This window comes from Ranitomeya imitator, chromosome 6, assembly GCF_032444005.1.
Source record: "Ranitomeya imitator isolate aRanImi1 chromosome 6, aRanImi1.pri, whole genome shotgun sequence".
In the NCBI taxonomy this organism is placed as follows: domain Eukaryota; kingdom Metazoa; phylum Chordata; class Amphibia; order Anura; family Dendrobatidae; genus Ranitomeya; species Ranitomeya imitator.
Genome location: NC_091287.1, coordinates 547,979,180 through 548,001,927, shown reverse-complemented (window position 1 = coordinate 548,001,927; position 22,748 = coordinate 547,979,180). Strand labels below are relative to the sequence as shown.

Below are 22,748 nucleotides of genomic sequence, written 5' to 3'. Positions count from 1 at the left end.
ATGTGTCTGCCATTTCTAATTCCACTGTTAAATAATGGAGCACCCGAAATATTGTGTCACTGTATTGTAGAGCTTGCCAAAACTGCAAGGAATCCAAAAAAGGCTCATGATGACCTTTACTCCTTTATTACTCTTACTTTAAAAAGTATTGTATATTACTAATATTGTTTCTGCCAAATTATTATTTAAAAACTTAATGAAAAAAATCTCCAAATCTCCGAATTTTACTTTATACCAATGATTAGAAAGTCTGGGCAGATTCAGTTTTTGGGCAGAGAAAATTCTCTCGTATACAACAGTTTATCATATGGTTTGCTGTTAGGACTCTTGACGATCCGTAGATTCGGTCCTAGTGTGATCCGTCAATAAATCAGATGGACCTCATACCAATGTTATTCAATGATTAGAAAGTTTTGGGCAGATTCAGTTTTTAGGCAGAGAAAATTCTCTCGTATACAACAGTTTATCCTATGGTTTGCTGTTAGGACTCTTGACGATCCGAAGATTCGGTCCTAGTGTGATCCATCGATAAATCAGATGGACCTCATGCCAATGTTATTCAATGAGGCCATGGACATGTCCAAATTTTTTCCTCGGATCTTCGTCACCCAACTGTTATATATTGGGTTGATAACTTTCAAAAAGCGTAGCCTTCACGTGAGCCTTATAACAGACTAATTCCTAATGAGCTATAATTATTAAAGAAAAGGGGAGAACTGACCGTTAGGCTATGTGGACATTGCCAAGTGCGGAAGGGTGAAGATGCAGAATTCACTAAACTAAGCGTTCCAAAATAGCCAGGGGTCAATGCAACAATTAGTTCATCTCATCTTTTATTCTATGCCTCTTTTACTATCAGCGCAAAAATATTGAATAACAATTCTGGTTATTCCTGACATACTGTTTTCTTCTTCAATAGGTGACTATTTTAAATGAACCGATGTCACTATAAGGATTCTCTGCAAAAATGCGGATCACCATGGGGTGTCGAATATCTCCATTACTGCTGCTAATCTTGGTCTTGATTTTTGGAGGAGGACATTCACAGGCACAGAGAGCTGGTAAGGCATTCTGCGGCATATAATAGGCAAGATTTTGGCACTGAGTTATGCCCGGTACAAGGGTAAGAGCATGTCAGGAATAAAACACCAGAAAGAGATACCTTGCTTCAATACTGCCACTGTGTATAATAACTACTATAATAACTGTGTAAAATTACAGCTTTTTTAATACTGCCACTATGTACAAGAATAGACCTACTGTAATACTGCCCCTATATACAAGAATATAACTACTATAATACTGCTCCTATGTACAAGAATATAACTACTATAATACTGCTCCTATGTACAAGAATATAACTACTATAATACTGCCCCCTATGTCTAAGAATATACCTACTATAATACTGCTCCTATGTCCAAGAATATACCTACTATAATACTGCTCCTATGTCCAAGAATATAACTACTATAATACTGCTTCCTATTAGCAAGAATATAACTACTATAATACTGCCCCTATGTACAAGAATATAACTACTATAATTCTGCTCTTATGTACAAGAATATAACTACTATAATACTGCTCCTATGTACAAGAACATAACTACTATAATACTGCCCCTATGTACAAGAATATAACTATTATAATACTGCCTCTATGTACAAGAATATAACTACTATAATACTGCTCATATGTACAAGAATATAACTACTATAATACTGCTCCTATGTACAAGAATATAACGACTATAATACTGACCCTATGTACAAGAATGTAACTACTATAATGCTGCCTCCTATGTACAAGAATATAAGTACTATAATACTGCCCATATGTACAAGAATATAACTACTATAACACAGCCCCTATGTACAAGAATATAACTACTATAATACTGCCTCCTATGTACAAGAATATAACTACTATAAAACTGTTCCTATGTACAAGAATATAACTACTATAATACTGACCCTATGTACAAGAATGTAACTAATATAATACTGCTCCTATGTACAAGAATATAAGTACTATAATACTGCCCATACGTACAAGAATATAACTACTATAATACTGCCTTCTATGTACAAGAATATAACTACTATAATACTGCCTCCTATGTACAAGAATATATCTACTATAATACTGCTCCTATGTACAAGAATATATCTACTATAATACTGCTCCTATGTACAAGAATATAACTACTATAATACTGCTCCTATGTACAAGAATATAACTACTATAAAACTGCCTCTATGTACAAGAATATATCTACTGTAATACTGCTCCCTATGTACAAGAATATAACTACTATAATACTGCTCATATGTACAAGAATATAACTACCATAATACTGCTCCTATGTACAAGAATATAACTACTATAATACTGCCTCTATGTACAAGAATATAACTACTATAATACTGTCTCCTATCTACAAGAATATAACTACTATAATACTGCCTCCTATGTACAAGAATATAACTACTATAATACTGCCTCCTATGTACAAGAATATATCTACTATAATACTGCTCCTATGTACAAGAATATAAGTACTATAATACTCCCCATATGTACAAGAATATAACTACTATAATACTGCCTCCTATGTACAAGAATATATCTACTATAATACTGCTCCTATGTACAAGAATATAAGTACTATAATACTGCCCATATGTAGAACAATATAACTACTATAATACTGCCTCCTATCTACAAGAATATAACTACTATAATACTGACCCTATGTACAAGAATGTAACTACTATAATACTGCCTCCTATGTACAAGAATATAAGGACTATAATACTGCCCTTATGTACAAGAATATAACTACTATAATACTGCCCCTATTTACAAGAATATAACTACTATAATACTGCTCCTATGTACAAGAATATAACTACTATAATACTGCTCCTATGTACAAGAATATAACTACTATAATACTGCCTCCTATGTACAAGAATATAACTACTATAATACTGCTCCCCATGTACAAGAATATAACTACTATAATACTGCTCCTATATACAAGAATATAACTACTATAATACTGCTCCTATGTACAAGAATATAACTACTATAATACTGCCCTCTATGTACAGGAATATAACTGCTTTAATACTGCTCCTATGTGCGAGAATATAACTACTATAATACTGCTCCTGTGTACAAGAATATAACTACTATAATATTGCTCCTATATACAAGAATGTAACTACTATAATACTGCCCCTATATACAAGAAGATAACTACTATAATACTGCTCCTATGTACAAGAATATAACTACTATAATACTGCCTCCTATGTACAAGAATATAACTACTATAAAACTGCTCCTATGTACAAGAATATAACTACTATAATACTGACCCTATGTACAAGAATGTAACTAATATAATACTGCTCCTATGTACAAGAATATAAGTACTATAATACTGCCCATACGTACAAGAATATAACTACTATAATACTGCCTTCTATGTACAAGAATATAACTACTATAATACTGCCTCCTATGTACAAGAATATATCTACTATAATACTGCTCCTATGTACAAGAATATATCTACTATAATACTGCTCCTATGTACAAGAATATAACTACTATAATACTGCTCCTATGTACAAGAATATAACTACTATAAAACTGCCTCTATGTACAAGAATATATCTACTGTAATACTGCTCCCTATGTACAAGAATATAACTACTATAATACTGCTCATATGTACAAGAATATAACTACCATAATACTGCTCCTATGTACAAGAATATAACTACTATAATACTGCCTCTATGTACAAGAATATAACTACTATAATACTGTCTCCTATCTACAAGAATATAACTACTATAATACTGCCTCCTATGTACAAGAATATAACTACTATAATACTGCCTCCTATGTACAAGAATATATCTACTATAATACTGCTCCTATGTACAAGAATATAAGTACTATAATACTCCCCATATGTACAAGAATATAACTACTATAATACTGCCTCCTATGTACAAGAATATATCTACTATAATACTGCTCCTATGTACAAGAATATAAGTACTATAAAACTGCCCATATGTAGAACAATATAACTACTATAATACTGCCTCCTATCTACAAGAATATAACTACTATAATACTGACCCTATGTACAAGAATGTAACTACTATAATACTGCCTCCTATGTACAAGAATATAAGGACTATAATACTGCCCATATGTACAAGAATATAACTACTATAATACTGCCCCTATTTACAAGAATATAACTACTATAATACTGCTCCTATGTACAAGAATATAACTACTATAATACTGCTCCTATGTACAAGAATATAACTACTATAATACTGCCTCCTATGTACAAGAATATAACTACTATAATACTGCTCCCCATGTACAAGAATATAACTACTATAATACTGCTCCTATATACAAGAATATAACTACTATAATACTGCTCCTATGTACAAGAATATAACTACTATAATACTGCCCTCTATGTACAGGAATATAACTGCTTTAATACTGCTCCTATGTGCGAGAATATAACTACTATAATACTGCTCCTGTGTACAAGAATATAACTACTATAATATTGCTCCTATATACAAGAATGTAACTACTATAATACTGCCCCTATATACAAGAAGATAACTGCTTTAATACTGCTCCTATGTGCGAGAATATAACATAGTAACATATTAACATAGTAACATAGTTAGTAAGGCCGAAAAAAGACATTTGTCCATCCAGTTCAGCCTATATTCCATCATAATAAATCCCCAGATCTACGTCCTTCTACAGAACCTAATTGTATGATACAATATTGTTCTGCTCCAGGAAGACATCCAGGCCTCTCTTGAACCCCTCGACTGAGTTCGCCATCACCACCTCCTCAGGCAAACAATTCCAGATTCTCACTGCCCTAACAGTAAAGAATCCTCTTCTATGTTGGTGGAAAAACCTTCTCTCCTCCAGACGCAAAGAATGCCCCCTTGTGCCCGTGACCTTCCTTGGTATAAACAGATCCTCAGCGAGATATTTGTATTGTCCCCTTATATACTTATACATGGTTATTAGATCGCCCCTCAGTCGTCTTTTTTCTAGACTAAATAATCCTAATTTCGCTAATATAACTAATATAATGCTGCTCATATGTACAAGAATATAACTACTATAATACTGCTCCCTATGTACAAGAATATAACTACTATAATGCTGCTCCTATGTACAGGAATATAACTACTATAATGCTGCTCCTATGTACAAGAATATAACTACTATAATGCTGCTCCTATGTACAGGAATATAACTACTATAATGCTGCTCCTATGTACAAGAATATAACTACTATAATTCTGCCCCTATGTACAAGAATATAACCACTATAATACTGCCCCTATGTACAAGAATATAACTACTATAATACTGCTCCTTTGTACAAGAATATAACTACTATAATACTGGTTCTATGTACAAGAATATAACTACTATAATACTGCCTCTATGTACAAGAATATAACCACTACAATACTGCTCCTATGTACAAGAATATAACTACTATAATACTGCTCCTATGTACAAGAATATAACTACTATAATACTGGTTCTATGTACAAGAATATAACTGCTATAATACTGCCCCTATGTACAAGAATATAACTACTATAATACTGCTCCTATGTACAAGAATATAACTACTATAATACTGGTTCTATGTACAAGAATATAACTGCTATAATACTGCCCCTATGTACAAGAATATAACTACTATAATACTGCTCCTATGTACAAGAATATAACTACTATAATACTGGTTCTATGTACAAGAATATAACTACTATAATACTGCCCCTATGTACAAGAATATAACTACTATAATGCTGCTCCTATGTACAGGAATATAACTACTATAATGCTGCTCCTATGTACAAGAATATAACTACTATAATGCTGCTCCTATGTACAGGAATATAACTACTATAATGCTGCTCCTATGTACAAGAATATAACTACTATAATTCTGCCCCTATGTACAAGAATATAACTACTATAATACTGCCCCTATGTACAGGAATATAACTACTATAATGCTGCTCCTATGTACAAGAATATAACTACTATAATTCTGCCCCTTATGTACAAGAATATAACTACTATAATACTGCCCCTATGTACAAGAATATAACCACTATAATACTGCCCCTATGTACAAGAATATAACTACTATAATACTGCTCCTATGTACAATAATATAACTACTATAATACTGGTTCTATGTACAAGAATATAACTACTATAATACTGCCTCTATGTACAAGAATATAACCACTATAATACTGCTCCTATGTACAAGAATATAACTACTATAATACTGCTCCTATGTACAAGAATATACCTACTATAATACTGGTTCTATGTACAAGAATATAACTGCTATAATACTGCCCCTATGTACAAGAATATAACTACTATAATACTGCTCCTATGTACAAGAATATAACTACTATAATACTGGTTCTATGTACAAGAATATAACTGCTATAATACTGCCCCTATGTACAAGAATATAACTACTATAATACTGCTCCTATGTACAAGAATATAACTACTATAATACTGGTTCTATGTACAAGAATATAACTACTATAATACTGCCCCTATGTACAAGAATATAACTACTATAATTCTGCCCCTTATGTACAGGGATATAACTACTATAATTCTGCCCCTTATGTACAAGAATATAACTACTATAATACTGCTCCTATGTACAGGAATATAACTACTATAATACTGCTCCTATGTACAAGAATATAACTACTATAATACTGCCCCTATGTACAAGAATATAACTACTATAATACTGCTCCTATGTACAAGAATATAACTACTATAATACTGCTCCTATGTACAAGAATATAACTACTATAATACTGCTCCTACGTACAAGAATATAACTACTATAATACTGCCTCTATGTACAAGGATATAACTACTATAATACTGCCCCTTATGTACAAGAATATAACTACTATAATACTGCCTCTATGTACAAGAATATAACTACTATAATACTGTCTCCTATCTACAAGAATATAACTACTATAATTCTGCCCCTATGTAAGGGAATACAGTTATGGCCGAAATTGTTTCAAAAAATGGAGTATTTTTCCCAGAAAACTATTGTAATTACACATGTTTTGTTGCACTCATATATTTCCTTTGTGTGTATTGGAACAACACGACAAAACAGAGCACAAAATTCAATTTGGACATAATCTCCCACAAAGCCCCAAAAATGAGCAAGGCAAAATTGTTGACAACTTTCCAAAATTGTGGGTAAGCAATTTTGTTTCAAGCATGTGATGCTCGTTCACACTCACCTGTGGCAAGTAACAGGTGTGGGCAATATGAAAATCACACCTGAAAGCCGCTAAAAAGAGGATAATTTAACTCAATCTTTACATTTTGTGTCTGTGTGTGCCATACTAAGTATGGAGAACAAAAAGAGAAGAGAACTGTCTGAGGACTTGAGAACCAAAATTGTTGAAAAATACCAACAATTTCAAGGTTGCAAGTCCATCTCCAGAAATGTTGATGCTCCTTTATGCATGATGCGCAACGTAATCAAGAAGTTTACAACCCATAGCACTGTGGTTAATCTCCCTGGAATTGAATGGTGAACAAAAAATGATGAAAGGTTGCAACGCAGGATAATCTGGATGGAGAACAAGCAGTCCCAATCAAGCACTAAAGAAATTCAAGCTGTACAGCAGACTCAAGATGCATCAGTGTCAGTGTGAACTTTCTGTCCACAGAATGAATGAAGTGAAACGCTGTGACAGGAGACCCAGGATGACCCCACTGCTGACACAGAGATAATAAAGCCAGATGAAGTTTGCCAAGATATACTTGAGTAAGTGAAAATCCTTCTGGGAAAGCATCTTGTCAACAGATGAGACCAAGATAAAGCTTTTTGGTAAAGGACATCATTATACTGTTTACTGAAACAGAATGAGTACTCCAAAGAAAAGAACACAGTACCTACAGTAAAATATGGTGGAGGTTAAAATATGTTTAGGGGTTGTTTTGCTGCTTTTGGCACTGGGTGCCATGACTATTTGCAAGGCATCATGAAATCTAAATATTACCAATGGACTTTAGGATGCAATGTAGTGCCTCATGTCAGAAAGATGGGTTTGCGTCCTGGGTCATGGGTTCTTCAGAGGGACAATGACCCCAAACATTCTTCAAGAAGCACCCAGAAATGGATGAAAACAAAGCGCTGAAGAGTTCTGAAGTGGCACCAATGAGTCCAGATCTAAATCCTATTGAACAATGGTGGAAAGATCTTAAAACTGCTGTTGGGAGAAGGCACCTTCACATATGAGCAACCTGGGGTAATGTCTGAACGAGTAGTCCAAAATTGCAGTTGAGAGGTGTGAGAAGCTTGCTGATGGTTATAGAAAGCGATTGATTGCAGTTATTTATTCCAAAGGGTGTGCAACCAAATATTAAGTTGAGGGTGCCAACAATTTTGTTTGTTTTTGGCTTTTGTGTGAAATGAAGTCCAGTTTGACTTTTTTCTGTTTTTTTTCTCAAACAATATAAATGGTGCCAACACTTTTGGATATGACTGTAAAACAACGATAATACTGCCACCTATGTACAAAAATATAATTACTATAATACTGTCCCTATGTACAAGAATATTACTACTATAATACTGCTCCTATGTACAAGAATGCAATTCATTACCCCTCAGGTTTTTATGGATTTGTGGATTTTTCAATAAATTTAAAGTTTTTATGGATCTCCACCTTTTTCTGAATTTTTTCTTCCTTTGCTGATTATTCCTTGGCGTACTGCAAAGTTCCGTGCATGGAGGATCCTGCCCTGGGTGAGCCGAAGTCGCCTCTGTGTCTACTATAATACTGCTCCTATGTTCAATCATATAACTACTATAACACTTCTCCCTATGTACAAGAATATAACTACTATAATACTGGTTCTATGTACAAGAATATAACTACTATAATACTGCCCCTATGTACAAGAATATAACTACTATAATTCTGCCCCTTATGTACAGGGATATAACTACTATAATTCTGCCCCTTATGTACAAGAATATTACTACTATAATACTGCTCCTATGTACAGGAATATAACTACTAATAATACTGCTCCTATGTACAAGAATATAACTACTATAATACTGCCCCTATGTACAAGAATATAACTACTATAATACTGCTCCTATGTACAAGAATATAACTACTATAATACTGCTCCTATGTACAAGAATATAACTACTATAATACTGCTCCTACGTACAAGAATATAACTACTATAATACTGCCTCTATGTACAAGGATATAACTACTATAATACTGCCCCTTATGTACAAGAATATAACTACTATAATACTGCCTCTATGTACAAGAATATAACTACTATAATACTGTCTCCTATCTACAAGAATATAACTACTATAATTCTGCCCCTATGTAAGGGAATACAGTTATGGCCGAAATTGTTTCAAAAAATGGAGTATTTTTCCCAGAAAACTATTGTAATTACACATGTTTTGTTGCACTCATATATTTCCTTTGTGTGTATTGGAACAACACGACAAAACAGAGCACAAAATTCAATTTGGACATAATCTCCCACAAAGCCCCAAAAATGAGCAAGGCAAAATTGTTGACAACTTTCCAAAATTGTGGGTAAGCAATTTTGTTTCAAGCATGTGATGCTCGTTCACACTCACCTGTGGCAAGTAACAGGTGTGGGCAATATGAAAATCACACCTGAAAGCCGCTAAAAAGAGGATAATTTAACTCAATCTTTACATTTTGTGTCTGTGTGTGCCATACTAAGTATGGAGAACAAAAAGAGAAGAGAACTGTCTGAGGACTTGAGAACCAAAATTGTTGAAAAATACCAACAATTTCAAGGTTGCAAGTCCATCTCCAGAAATGTTGATGCTCCTTTATGCATGATGCGCAACGTAATCAAGAAGTTTACAACCCATAGCACTGTGGTTAATCTCCCTGGAATTGAATGGTGAACAAAAAATGATGAAAGGTTGCAACGCAGGATAATCTGGATGGAGAACAAGCAGTCCCAATCAAGCACTAAAGAAATTCAAGCTGTACAGCAGACTCAAGATGCATCAGTGTCAGTGTGAACTTTCTGTCCACAGAATGAATGAAGTGAAACGCTGTGACAGGAGACCCAGGATGACCCCACTGCTGACACAGAGATAATAAAGCCAGATGAAGTTTGCCAAGATATACTTGAGTAAGTGAAAATCCTTCTGGGAAAGCATCTTGTCAACAGATGAGACCAAGATAAAGCTTTTTGGTAAAGGACATCATTATACTGTTTACTGAAACAGAATGAGTACTCCAAAGAAAAGAACACAGTACCTACAGTAAAATATGGTGGAGGTTAAAATATGTTTAGGGGTTGTTTTGCTGCTTTTGGCACTGGGTGCCATGACTATTTGCAAGGCATCATGAAATCTAAATATTACCAATGGACTTTAGGATGCAATGTAGTGCCTCATGTCAGAAAGATGGGTTTGCGTCCTGGGTCATGGGTTCTTCAGAGGGACAATGACCCCAAACATTCTTCAAGAAGCACCCAGAAATGGATGAAAACAAAGCGCTGAAGAGTTCTGAAGTGGCACCAATGAGTCCAGATCTAAATCCTATTGAACAATGGTGGAAAGATCTTAAAACTGCTGTTGGGAGAAGGCACCTTCACATATGAGCAACCTGGGGTAATGTCTGAACGAGTAGTCCAAAATTGCAGTTGAGAGGTGTGAGAAGCTTGCTGATGGTTATAGAAAGCGATTGATTGCAGTTATTTATTCCAAAGGGTGTGCAACCAAATATTAAGTTGAGGGTGCCAACAATTTTGTTTGTTTTTGGCTTTTGTGTGAAATGAAGTCCAGTTTGACTTTTTTCTGTTTTTTTTTCTCAAACAATATAAATGGTGCCAACACTTTTGGACATGACTGTAAAACAACGATAATACTGCCACCTATGTACAAAAATATAATTACTATAATACTGTCCCTATGTACAAGAATATTACTACTATAATACTGCTCCTATGTACAAGAATGCAATTCATTACCCCTCAGGTTTTTATGGATTTGTGGATTTTTCAATAAATTTAAAGTTTTTATGGATCTCCACCTTTTTCTGAATTTTTTCTTCCTTTGCTGATTATTCCTTGGCGTACTGCAAAGTTCCGTGCATGGAGGATCCTGCCCTGGGTGAGCCGAAGTCGCCTCTGTGTCTACTATAATACTGCTCCTATGTTCAATCATATAACTACTATAACACTTCTCCCTATGTACAAGAATATAACTACTATAATACTGCTCCTATGTTCAATCATATAACTACTATAATACTGCCCCTATGTACAAGTATATAACTACTATAATACTGCTCCTATGTACAAGAATATAACTACTATAATACTGCTCCTGTGTACAAGAATATAACTACTATAATACTGCTCCCTATGTACAAGAATATAACTACTATAATACTGCTCCTATGTACAAGAATATAACTACTATAATACTGCTCCTATGTACAAGAATATAACTACTATAATACTGCTCCTATGTACAAGAATATAACTACTATAATACTGCTCCTATGTACAGGAATATAACTACTATAATACTGCTCCTATGTACAAGAATATAACTACTATAATACTGCTCCTATGTACAAGAATATAACTACTATAATACTGCTCCTATGTACAAGAATATAACTACTATAATACTGCCCCTATATACAAGAATATAACTACTATAATACTGCTCCTATGTACAAGAATATAACTAATATAATACTGCTCCTATGTACAAGAATATAACTACTATAATACTGCTCCTTTGTACAGGAATATAACTACTATAATACTGCTCCTATGTACAAGAATATAACTACTATAATACTGCTCCTATGTACAAGAATATAACTACTATAATACTGCTCCTATGTACAAGAATATAACTACTATAATACTGCCCCTATATACAAGAATATAACTACTATAATACTGCTCCTATGTACAAGAATACAACTACTATAATACTGCTCCTATGTACAAGAATATAACTACTATAATACTGCTCCTATGTACAAGAATATAACTACTATAATACTGCTCCAATGTACAAAAATATAACTACTATAATACTGCTCCTATGTACAAGAATATAACTACTATAATACTGCTCCTATGTACAAGAATATAACTACTATAATACTGTTCCTATGTACAAGAATATAACTACTATAATACTGCTCCTATGTACAAGAATATAACTACTATAATACTGCTCCTATGTACAAGAATATAACTACTATAATACTGCTCCTATGTTCAATCATATAACTACTATAACACTTCTCCCTATGTACAAGAATATAACTACTATAATACTGCTCTATGTACAAGAATATAACTACTATAATACTGTCCCCTATATACAAGAATATAACTACTATAATACCGTCCCCTATGTGCAAGAATATAACTACTATAATACTGCTCCTATGTATAAGAATATAACTGCTATAATACTGCTCCTATGTACAAGAATATAACTGCTATAATACTGCCACTCTGTGTAATAATATACCTATTTTCCTTCCTTCAATATACTTTTGATATGCTTCACTTTTTGTGCATAAACTGTAGGAAACTGACTCACTGAATTGATCTACTCTACAAATATGTACATATATATTGTATTCAGCAGAACACTTCAGCTCCTGACCACTGTGAGTGGTATGAGAATAGAATAATGTAATTCCGGCCTTAAATGTCAGGGTCAACTTATAAATAATTGAAATATGTGTCCCACAGAAGAAAAGTTTAAGATAGCGGACACCATCATGCACGTGATGCCATCGTTGCTGTTGCTTTTATACACACTGTACATATTAAGTAAAGCACTTCTTGCTTAGAAGATGATCTGTATCTGATGAGGAATGAGATAAATAGTATACAACATATAGTTATATATACACGTGCTCAATATTGTTGGTACCTCTCGTTTAATGACAGAAAAACCCACAATGGTCACAGAAATAACCTGAATCTGACAAAAGTAATAATAAATAAAAAAAATCTATGAAAATGAACAAACGAAAGTCAGACATTGCTTTTCAACCGTGCTTACACAGAATTTAAAAAAATAAATAAAACTCATGAAATCGGCCTGGACAGAAATTACCGTTCCCTTAACTTAATATTTTGTTGCACAACCTTTTGAGGCAATCACACGATTCCTGTAACTGTCAATGAGACTTCTGCGCCTCTCGACAGGTATTTTGGCCGACTCCTCAAGAGCAAACTGCTCCAGTTGTCTCGTGTTTGAAGGATGCCTTCTCTCTTTCCAAAGATGCTCAATAGGATTTAGGTCAGAGATCATAGAAGGCCACTTCAGAATAGTCCAATGTTTTCCTCTTAGCCATTCTTGGGTGTTTTTACCTGTGTGTTTTGGGTCATTAACCTGTAGCAAGACCCATGACCTGAGACTGAGACCAAGTTTTCTGACTCATTTCTCTCTAGAATCCCTTGATAGTCTTGAGATTTCATTGAACCCTGCACAGATTCTAGACACCCTGTGCCAGATGCAGTAAAGCAGCCCCAGAACATAAAAGAGCCTCCTCCATGTTTCACAGTAGGGACAGTGTTCTTTTCTTGATATGGTTCATTTTTCCGTCTGTGAACTTAGAGCTGATGTGCTTTGCCAAAAAGTTCAATTTTTGTCTCATCTGTCCATAGGACATTCTTCCAGAAGCTTTGTGGCTTGTCAACATGTAGTTTGGCAAATTCCAGTCTGGCTTTTTTATGATTTTTTTCAACAATGGTCTCCTCCTTGGTCATCTCCCATGAAGTCCACAACGATGGATGGTGCCATCTGACACTGATGTTCCTTGAGCCTGAAGTTCACCTTTAATCTGGTTAGATGTTTTTCTGGGCTCTTTTGTTACCATTCGTATTATCCGTCTCTTTGATTTGTCATCAATGTTCCTCCTGCGGCCACGTACAGGGAGGTCGGCTACAGTCCCATGGCTCTTACATTTCTGAATAATATGTGCGACTGTAGTCACAGGAACATCAAGCTGCATGGAGATGGTATTATGACTTTTACCTTTAACATGTTTGTGCATAATTTTATTTCTAATCTCCTGAGACAACTCTTTCCTTTGCTTCCTCTGGTCCATGTTGAGTGCGATACACACCATGTCACCACACAGCACAGTGAGTATCTGTAGCCCTATATACCGGCCACTCACTGATTCCAGGATTGTAGACCCCTGTGATGCTAGGTAGTGGACACACCGCAATCTAACATGTCCCTTTTGTCACATTATTTTCAGGGGTCCCATAATTTCTGTCCAGGCTGATTTCATGAGATTTTTTTTTATTTTGTGGAAGCATGGTTGAAAAGCAACGTCTGACTTTCATTGGTTCATTTTCATAGATCTTTTATTTATTATTACTTTTATCAGATTCAAGATATTTCTGCAACCATTGTGGGTTTTTCTGTCATTAAACGAGGGGTACCAAGAATTTTGACCACGTGTGTATATATTTATGCCCTTTACGCATCGCTTCTTGATGTGAATCTCAAATATTCTCAATTGGATTCAGGTCTATGGAACATGAGGGTAGGACAATGGCACCAATGTAAGGTCTGATATCAACTCTGATAATTTCAACCTGGCCAGTCAGTGACCATTGATATCAAATGGAGTGTTATACCTAATCCAAGGAAGTCTCTCTCTTCAGATCATCGCTGTCCCACCACCAAACTGTCCATGCTTGGATGATGGTGAAGGTAGCAAAAGGTTCAACATGGTGTCTCCAGACTTTGTCATATCCTGAGTCCTTGCTTTTATCTTTAAAGAGAATATGATACCAATGGTGGACCTGATCCAGCAGAGTGCACCATTGGTCTACAAGATCTTAGGCTGTGAGATCAAGTCCTTCTACATTGGACCTTCATGGAGTCTAGTTCAGTCAGAATCATGCACAAAAGTAGCCATTTGAGGGCTGACATTGCTCCTTTCTTCTCACCTTGCACAAAGGAGCAGATCCTGGTCCTGCTGTGGGGTTGATGCCCTTCTGCGGCCCTGTCCTGCTCTCCTTGTATACCAACCTATGTCCTGGTATCTGCTCTGGAGACTGTCCGGGGAGGCATAACAAACACTCCCGTGGTGGCAGCATGGATGTGCCATCCTAGAGGAACCAGATGGACTACCTGTCCTACCTAAATGGCTGCAGGTACAGCCCTGTCCTGCCAGTAGTCACAAAGACACTAGCTAAACTAGAGAAGATTCAATCAGCAAGGAGTAGAGAGGAATCGTCTGTGGCCACCATTCCCTTTTCGTTGATCTTGTGGTTTCTCCTCAGTTGTCACTTTGACCAAAGCCGGTGACGTTGATTCACAATCTCTTCCTTATTACACAGACTGACATTACTGAAGAATTAGTAACTTGTGGTTATACTGAAATGTGCAAATGTTCAAAGAAGTTTCCTTCAGATCTTGAGCTTTAGTCCCCAATCGGGAAGGAGGGGAGGATGAAAACCCAACGCACTTTCCTATGTACACAAATGCCGCACTCCCCCATTCCACTGCTAATCTATTAACGTGGGAGTCTTCTAGGACTTTACCTCGTCTTCTCAGAGGTCAGTGGAGATCTCACATCCACCAGTTGCCTTTTCAATCATTTTTCTTTCAAGAGAAGGAAACAAAAGAGGCAGAAGAACAAAAACGTACTGAGATGGGGGGGGGGGGGGGACATGGGAGAGAGATTCCCTAAAGAGATGCAAAGTGGATGCATTGTAGTAACCGCATAGCAAGGGGTTTTCTAGGGTAAAAATGTTATATAAATCATATCTTCTGTGATTTGGACAAATATTTACAATAGTACAACTGATAATAAATCCAGAATGGAAATATAAAATTATAATTTTATATAATATAATAATAATAATAATAACTATTTGTTTCCCATTGCCCCTTTATTCCTCTAGTTTTTGAGTTCGATGCTATAACATATTTTTGAAGGTGCATAAATTAAAAATAAGAAATTAAGAATAAAATAAAATCATTAATGATGATCAGAACATCTCAGGTGGAATCACTGATTTTTTTTTTAATTTCTTATATATAATTTATGCATTTTTTCACAGTTTTTTTTTTAGTGCTAAATACTGTATATATTTTTCCCGAGACAATTCCTTTCAAAGCTTTTCTATCTCACCCGGCTTTGATGAAGAAAAATAAAAAAAAAATGCAGGAGGCCAAAAATGCTCTTGATCTTTCATGTCAAAATTTTCGACATAATTGAGCGTTTATTAAGTAGAGTTAGGTATCAACTTTATTTACTCAAGATATCAATTAACTTTTTTATTCATTTATTTTTTATGTAACTCTTGGAGAGTTTAACGGCCCTTTCTTTTTTTTTTCCTTATGGTTTCCAAATATTATTTTAAATTACATCATAAAAAATATATTTTTTTATTCACTTTTCACTTTTTTTTTTAAATAATTTTACAAATTCACATTGAAATAAAGTGTTCAGATTCTTTTTTCTTTTCTAAAAAAGACTCCATAACAAAAAAAAACATGGTACATCTTCTCCAATCCCCACCGATCCTGTTCCAGTGCTCCCCGAGTCTGTTCTCCGGCCACTGATTGTCTTTGTGGGCATTTCCTATGAAAATACAGGAATCAGAGAATAGTTGGTTTTTGAGTGCAAGCATTACTTTTTTTGTTTGTTTTTTTGGTTCCACTCAAATATTTTTTTTGAAAAAAGCAATTGACTGGACATTCCCTTTAAGAATGGTTTTCCAAAGTCTTTCAATCTTTTTAGTATATAATGTTCAGTGGTTCAGAGGTTTGGGGTTTTACATTCAGAATTTGTTAAAAACAAAATTTAATTTAGCATCCGAGTATATTTTTTAATACTTTTTTTCCATTGATTTCATAGGTTGTAAGAATGTCCATTACGATTTGGTCTTCATCTTGGACACATCCTCCAGTGTAGGCAAGGAAGACTTTGAAAAAGTCCGTCAATGGGTCTCAAACTTGGTGGATACTTTTGAGATTGAACCAGATAAGACAAGAGTGGGGGTTGTAAGGTACAGTGGGAAAACATACACAGAATTCGACCTGGGGAGATTTCAGACTCGTGATGACGTAAAAGAAGCCGCCAGGAACATTAAGTACTACGGAGGAAACACCAATACGGGAGATGCTATTAGATTCATCACAACATACAGTTTTTCCGAGGAGGCTGGCGGAAGACCCAGAGAACGAGCCATTAAAAAAGTTGCCATTTTGTTGACCGATGGAAGAAGTCAAGATCTGGTATTGGAGCCGGCGACGGCCGCTCATAAAGCTGGAATTAGGATTTTTGCTGTAGGTGTTGGGGAAGCCCTCAGAGAAGAGCTCGAAGAGATTGCATCGGAGCCCAAGTCGGCTCATGTCTTCCATGTCTCTGACTACAACGCCATCGACAAAATCCGAGGGATATTGAGAAGAAGACTTTGTGAAAGTAGGTGACTCATTTTTCATCCTTTCGTTTCCAACAGATGAAATGTTGTTTTATTGCAGTGTTATCTGATGCAACTATTGTGACGTTTTTTGTTTTACATTTATTGTTTTTTTTATATGACCATTGATACAGCTCATTAATGAAAGGATTAGGCTTCTTTTAATAGGTGCACATGGGAGATTTATTGACTATAATTATCAGTGATCACATCTATTTATCCCTGAACAAATATTAACCAAGTCCAATTTTTCTTTGGCCATAAACACGTACATTATAAGGCTAATGGGACCATTAATGATTCCTCCAATCCTGAATTAAAGGCAACTATTATGTTCTTCTGATTCAACTCAACCAGATGATGACAAGGAAAAGAAGGCATGTTGAATTTCAAGATTTGATCTAAGTAGGAACATCAGCTCCAGAAGTGCCTGGCAGTATCCTACTCCCTTTCCATTGCCAATACTTGTACATGCATGCTCCACTTGGCCGGGGTTGCAAGCCTGTAGGGGTTTCAAAACAGATAACTGTCATCCAAATGAGCATTAGGCCGATTGTTATCTGAGCTGTTTAGGCACCTTTAGACAACTGAAGGATTAAGTTATCAGTGACCACTAATGAGTTGCACCAAGTAAGTGATGCAATAGAGGCTCATTGACAACCTCATCTTCTAAACCCTGCTCTACTGGGCCCCTAGATGCGAAGTTGTGATAGATGTAGATCATTATATGTTGATTCAGATTTTTTTTTTTAACAGCCTTTGACTCAATCTCGAGCCTTGATGGATGAACAATGTACAGGAAGATCGATCTTGTGCTAGCCAACATAGGTCCACCAGGGTCTTCTCTGCCTATGCCTAGAGAGTATTGAGCCATAAGGTTACAGGTGTTCCTCATCACCTTGTTCCTCCTGTTCTTCTAACCATTATGGTCTTCCCCAGTGATTGCTCTCTTCACATGATGTGTCCAAAGTAGGCAAGGCGTAGTTTGGTGAGCCTTGCTTCGATTGACATGTCTGGCTTGACTTGTTCCAACATTGATTTGCTTGTTCTTCTTGCCATCCATGGTATTGATAACATCCTTCTCCAGATCCACATTTCAAAGGTGTCCATTCTGTTTATGTCTTGTCTCTTTATTGCCCAGATTTTGCATTTCTATGATTCATGACTGCGATCTCCGATAAGTATTAGGAGAAAGTCATTGAAACCTGCAGACCATCTTCTAAGCAAGTTGGCCCTTCCGCCCTTCCAAGACAGATGACGTAGGGAGAGAAGAATAAAAATTTGTTGAATTTCAATGCCAATCTTTTTCTCGCAAAGGACAAGCCACATCAGCACCGATCCGGCAGTTATCTGGGGACCTTATAAAGGGCTGTCAGGACAACTGGTTGTCATCTCATGTCGGGTTCATTGTTGGTATCAGTATGGGGTAACAATGTCTATAGTTTGTCAAAGATTTTTGGAAATTTTTTTCGATTTTAGCATTTATTTTTTTTGCATTTCAAATCATTTAGGTAAATCTGGTTCTGTTAAATCAGTGTTGTCCGTGCTATGTATTGTACATTTATCGAGAACTCCTAGGAACATGTGTGGTCATCTCAGCTGTTGAAAACGCATTTATCCTTAAAGGGTGTCAGATTGTTTGTTCCAACTTAACCTGACTAATCTTACTGGGATGGTCGGAGGTCAGAACCTCATGGTCAGAGGTCGGAGGGTCATTGTGCATCAATATGACCTTCATTTATAGCAAATTCAAAAAGAAGGTCATATAACGTGACCTCTGAATGTAAATGTAGATTCACTGACAATAAGAAAAAAACAAAATGTATGTAATTAGGTCAAATCAGTATTTTGTATATGATAATTTGCAAATTATGTCCTTATGAATATATCTACTGTATATGGATCAGATTTACCCTCTGAACATGAATATGGATCTCAGAACTTTTCTGTATGAGCCGAGTGGCTTTTTGAATGCTACTCTATAAAATATAATAATGTATGCATGTGAAATAAAAATATATGTACATATTTTCTACAAACAATATTTCACTGCATCAATAATTAAGAAGACAAAATCTGATCTGAGCTTCTGAAGTTGGTGAAGCACAGAAGTGATTCCATTCCTCCAGCTTAGGACAATGAAGGAGCTTTTCAAGTATATAATTCAGAGAGGCCATCATGAGTGATCAAGGAAAACATCCACAGACTCGGCTGCGTCCTGGCATGTTCAGACAAAATACAACCAGACAAATTATCGCGTTAGTGAGACACTTAGTAAAATCCCTCTGGTAACATTTGCAATGTACAGTGACTGAACAATTTCTTTTTATTCAAAACTAATCATGTGGTTGGAGCTTTGAACATTAAATACACTATATCAAATAAAACATCAAAGCTGCAAATTATTTATGAAAATATTACTTCTATAAAACTGCCTGCGATATAAAGGAATAGAATTACTATAATACTGCCCCTATATACAAGAATATAACTACTATAATATAATACAGTTAATATAACTACTATGATTCTGCTCCTATGTACAATAATATAAATACTATAATACTGCTCCTATGTACAAGAATATAACTACTATAATACTGCCCCTATATACAAGAATATAACTACTATAATACTGCCCCTATGTACAAGAATATAACTACTATAATACTGCCCCTATGTACAAGAATATAACTACTATAATACTGCTCCTATATACAAGAATATAACTACTATAATACTGCTCCTATGTACAAGAATACAACTACTATAATACTGCTCCTATGTACAAGAATATAACTACTATAATACTGCTCCTATGTACAAGAATGTAACTACTATAATACTGCCCCTATATACAAGAATATAACTACTATAATACTGCTCCTATGTACAAGAATATAACTACTATAATACTGCCCCTATATACAAGAATATAACTACTATAATACTGCCCCTATGTACAAGAATATAACTACTATAATACTGCTCCTATGTACAAGAATATAACTACTATAATACTGCCCCTATGTACAAGAATATAACTACTATAATACTATCCCTCTGTACAAGAATATAACTACTATAATACTGCCCCTATGTACAAGAATATAACTACTATAATACTGTCCCTATATACAAGAATGTAACTACTATAATACTGCCCCTATATACAAGAATATAACTACTATAATACTGTCCCTATGTACAAGAATATAGCTACTATAATACTGCCCCTATGTACAAGAATATAACTACTATAATACTGCCTCTATGTACAAGAATATAACTACTATAATACTGCTCCTATGTACAAGAATATAACTACTATAATACTGCCCCTATATTCAAGAATATCACTACTATAATACTGCCCCTATGTACAAGAATATAACTGCTATAATACTGCCCCTATGTACAAGAATATAACTACTATAATACTGCTCCTATGTACAAGAATATAACTGCTATAATACTGCCCCTATATACAAGAATATAACTACTATAATACTGCTCCTATGTACAAGAATATAACTACTATAATACTGCCCCTATATATAAGATTATAACTACTATAATACTACTCCTATGTACAAGAATATAACTACTATAATACTGCCCCTATGTACAAGAATATAACTACTATAATACTGCCCCTATATATAAGAATATAACTACTATAATTCTACTCCAATGTACAAGAATATAACTACTATAATACTGCTCCTATGTACAAGAACATAACTACTATAATACTGCCCCCTATGTACAAGAATATAACTTCTATAATACTGCTCCTATGTACAAGAATATAACTACTATAATGCTGCCCCTATGTACAAGAATATAACTACTATAATACTGCTCCTATGTACAAGAATATAACTACTATAGTACTGCCCCTATGTTCAAGAATATAACTACTATAATATTGCTCCTATCTACAAGAATATAACTACTATAATGCTGCCCCTTATGTACAAGAATATAACTACTATAATACTGCCCCCTATGTACAAGAATATAACTACTATAATACTGCTCCTATGTATTAGAATATAAATACTATAATACTGTCCTATGTACAGGAATGTAACTACTATAATACTGCTCCTATGTACAAGAATATAACTACTATAGTACTGCCCCTATGTTCAAGAATATAACTACTATAATATTGCTCCTATCTACAAGAATATAACTACTATAATACTGCTCCTATATACAAGAATATAACTACTCTAATACTGCCCCTATGTACAAGAATATAACTACTATAATACTGCCCCTATATACAAGAATATAACTTCTATAATACTGCCCCTATGTACAAGAATATAACTACTATAATACTGCCCCTATGTACAAAAATATAACTACTATAATACTGCCCCTATGTACAAGAATATAACTACTATAATACTGCCCCTATGTACAAGAATATAACTACTATAATACTGCCCCTATGTACAAGAATATAACTACCTTAATACTGCCACTATGTACAAGAATATAACTCCACTATGAATTATTTCTAGTACAATACAAAGTTCACTTAGTTTTGATATATCGTCTCCTCATTATAAATAAATCTCTCTGTAGGATGTAATCTTTACTATTTCACTGCTTGTTGTATTAAATTTCACTTAGTAATATTTCACACTTGCCTTCATGGCAGTTCAGTCATAAATTCTGTCAGGAATGCTTTATATTATAAATCTTCTTTTCTCACTGAAGATCCTCCAAGAAGACGTCTGAGTAAAATAAAATTTTGAGATAGGTAATGGTAATGGGTGCAAGCAGGCGAAGAACCCATTGGAATTTACACCCCCTCGACCTTTAGAAAATCCGACATTTCAGTAAGAGAAAATTGATATGTGGATTTTTTGTTTAGTCTCTTCTAGACATTGCCAGTGCAGTGTCCGATGTATTGCTAACTCCTGTCTATTTCCCTTACAATAATTTGAGACACGTTATATCTCCAAATTTTTTGGACAGTGAAGGCCACATAATGAGGATCTATATCAGTAAAGATCTTTGAACAACAAGACATGCTATACTAATCTAGTTTCCTTCTATGATGGAATCACTGACTGTGTGGA

General features: G+C 34.8%; 1 protein-coding gene across 1 annotated transcript in view; it reads left to right on the top strand.

The window, feature by feature from the left end:
• COL22A1 (collagen type XXII alpha 1 chain) overlaps window positions 1–22,748 on the top strand; it is a 573,554-nt gene that overhangs the window by 62,356 nt on the left and 488,450 nt on the right. Inside the window, exons 2-3 of the mRNA XM_069732369.1 lie at window positions 920–1,061; window positions 17,082–17,648. Coding sequence (XP_069588470.1) covers window positions 968–1,061; window positions 17,082–17,648 — 661 coding nt within the window. The 5' untranslated portion in view covers window positions 920–967. The remainder of the gene's footprint in view (window positions 1–919; window positions 1,062–17,081; window positions 17,649–22,748) is intronic.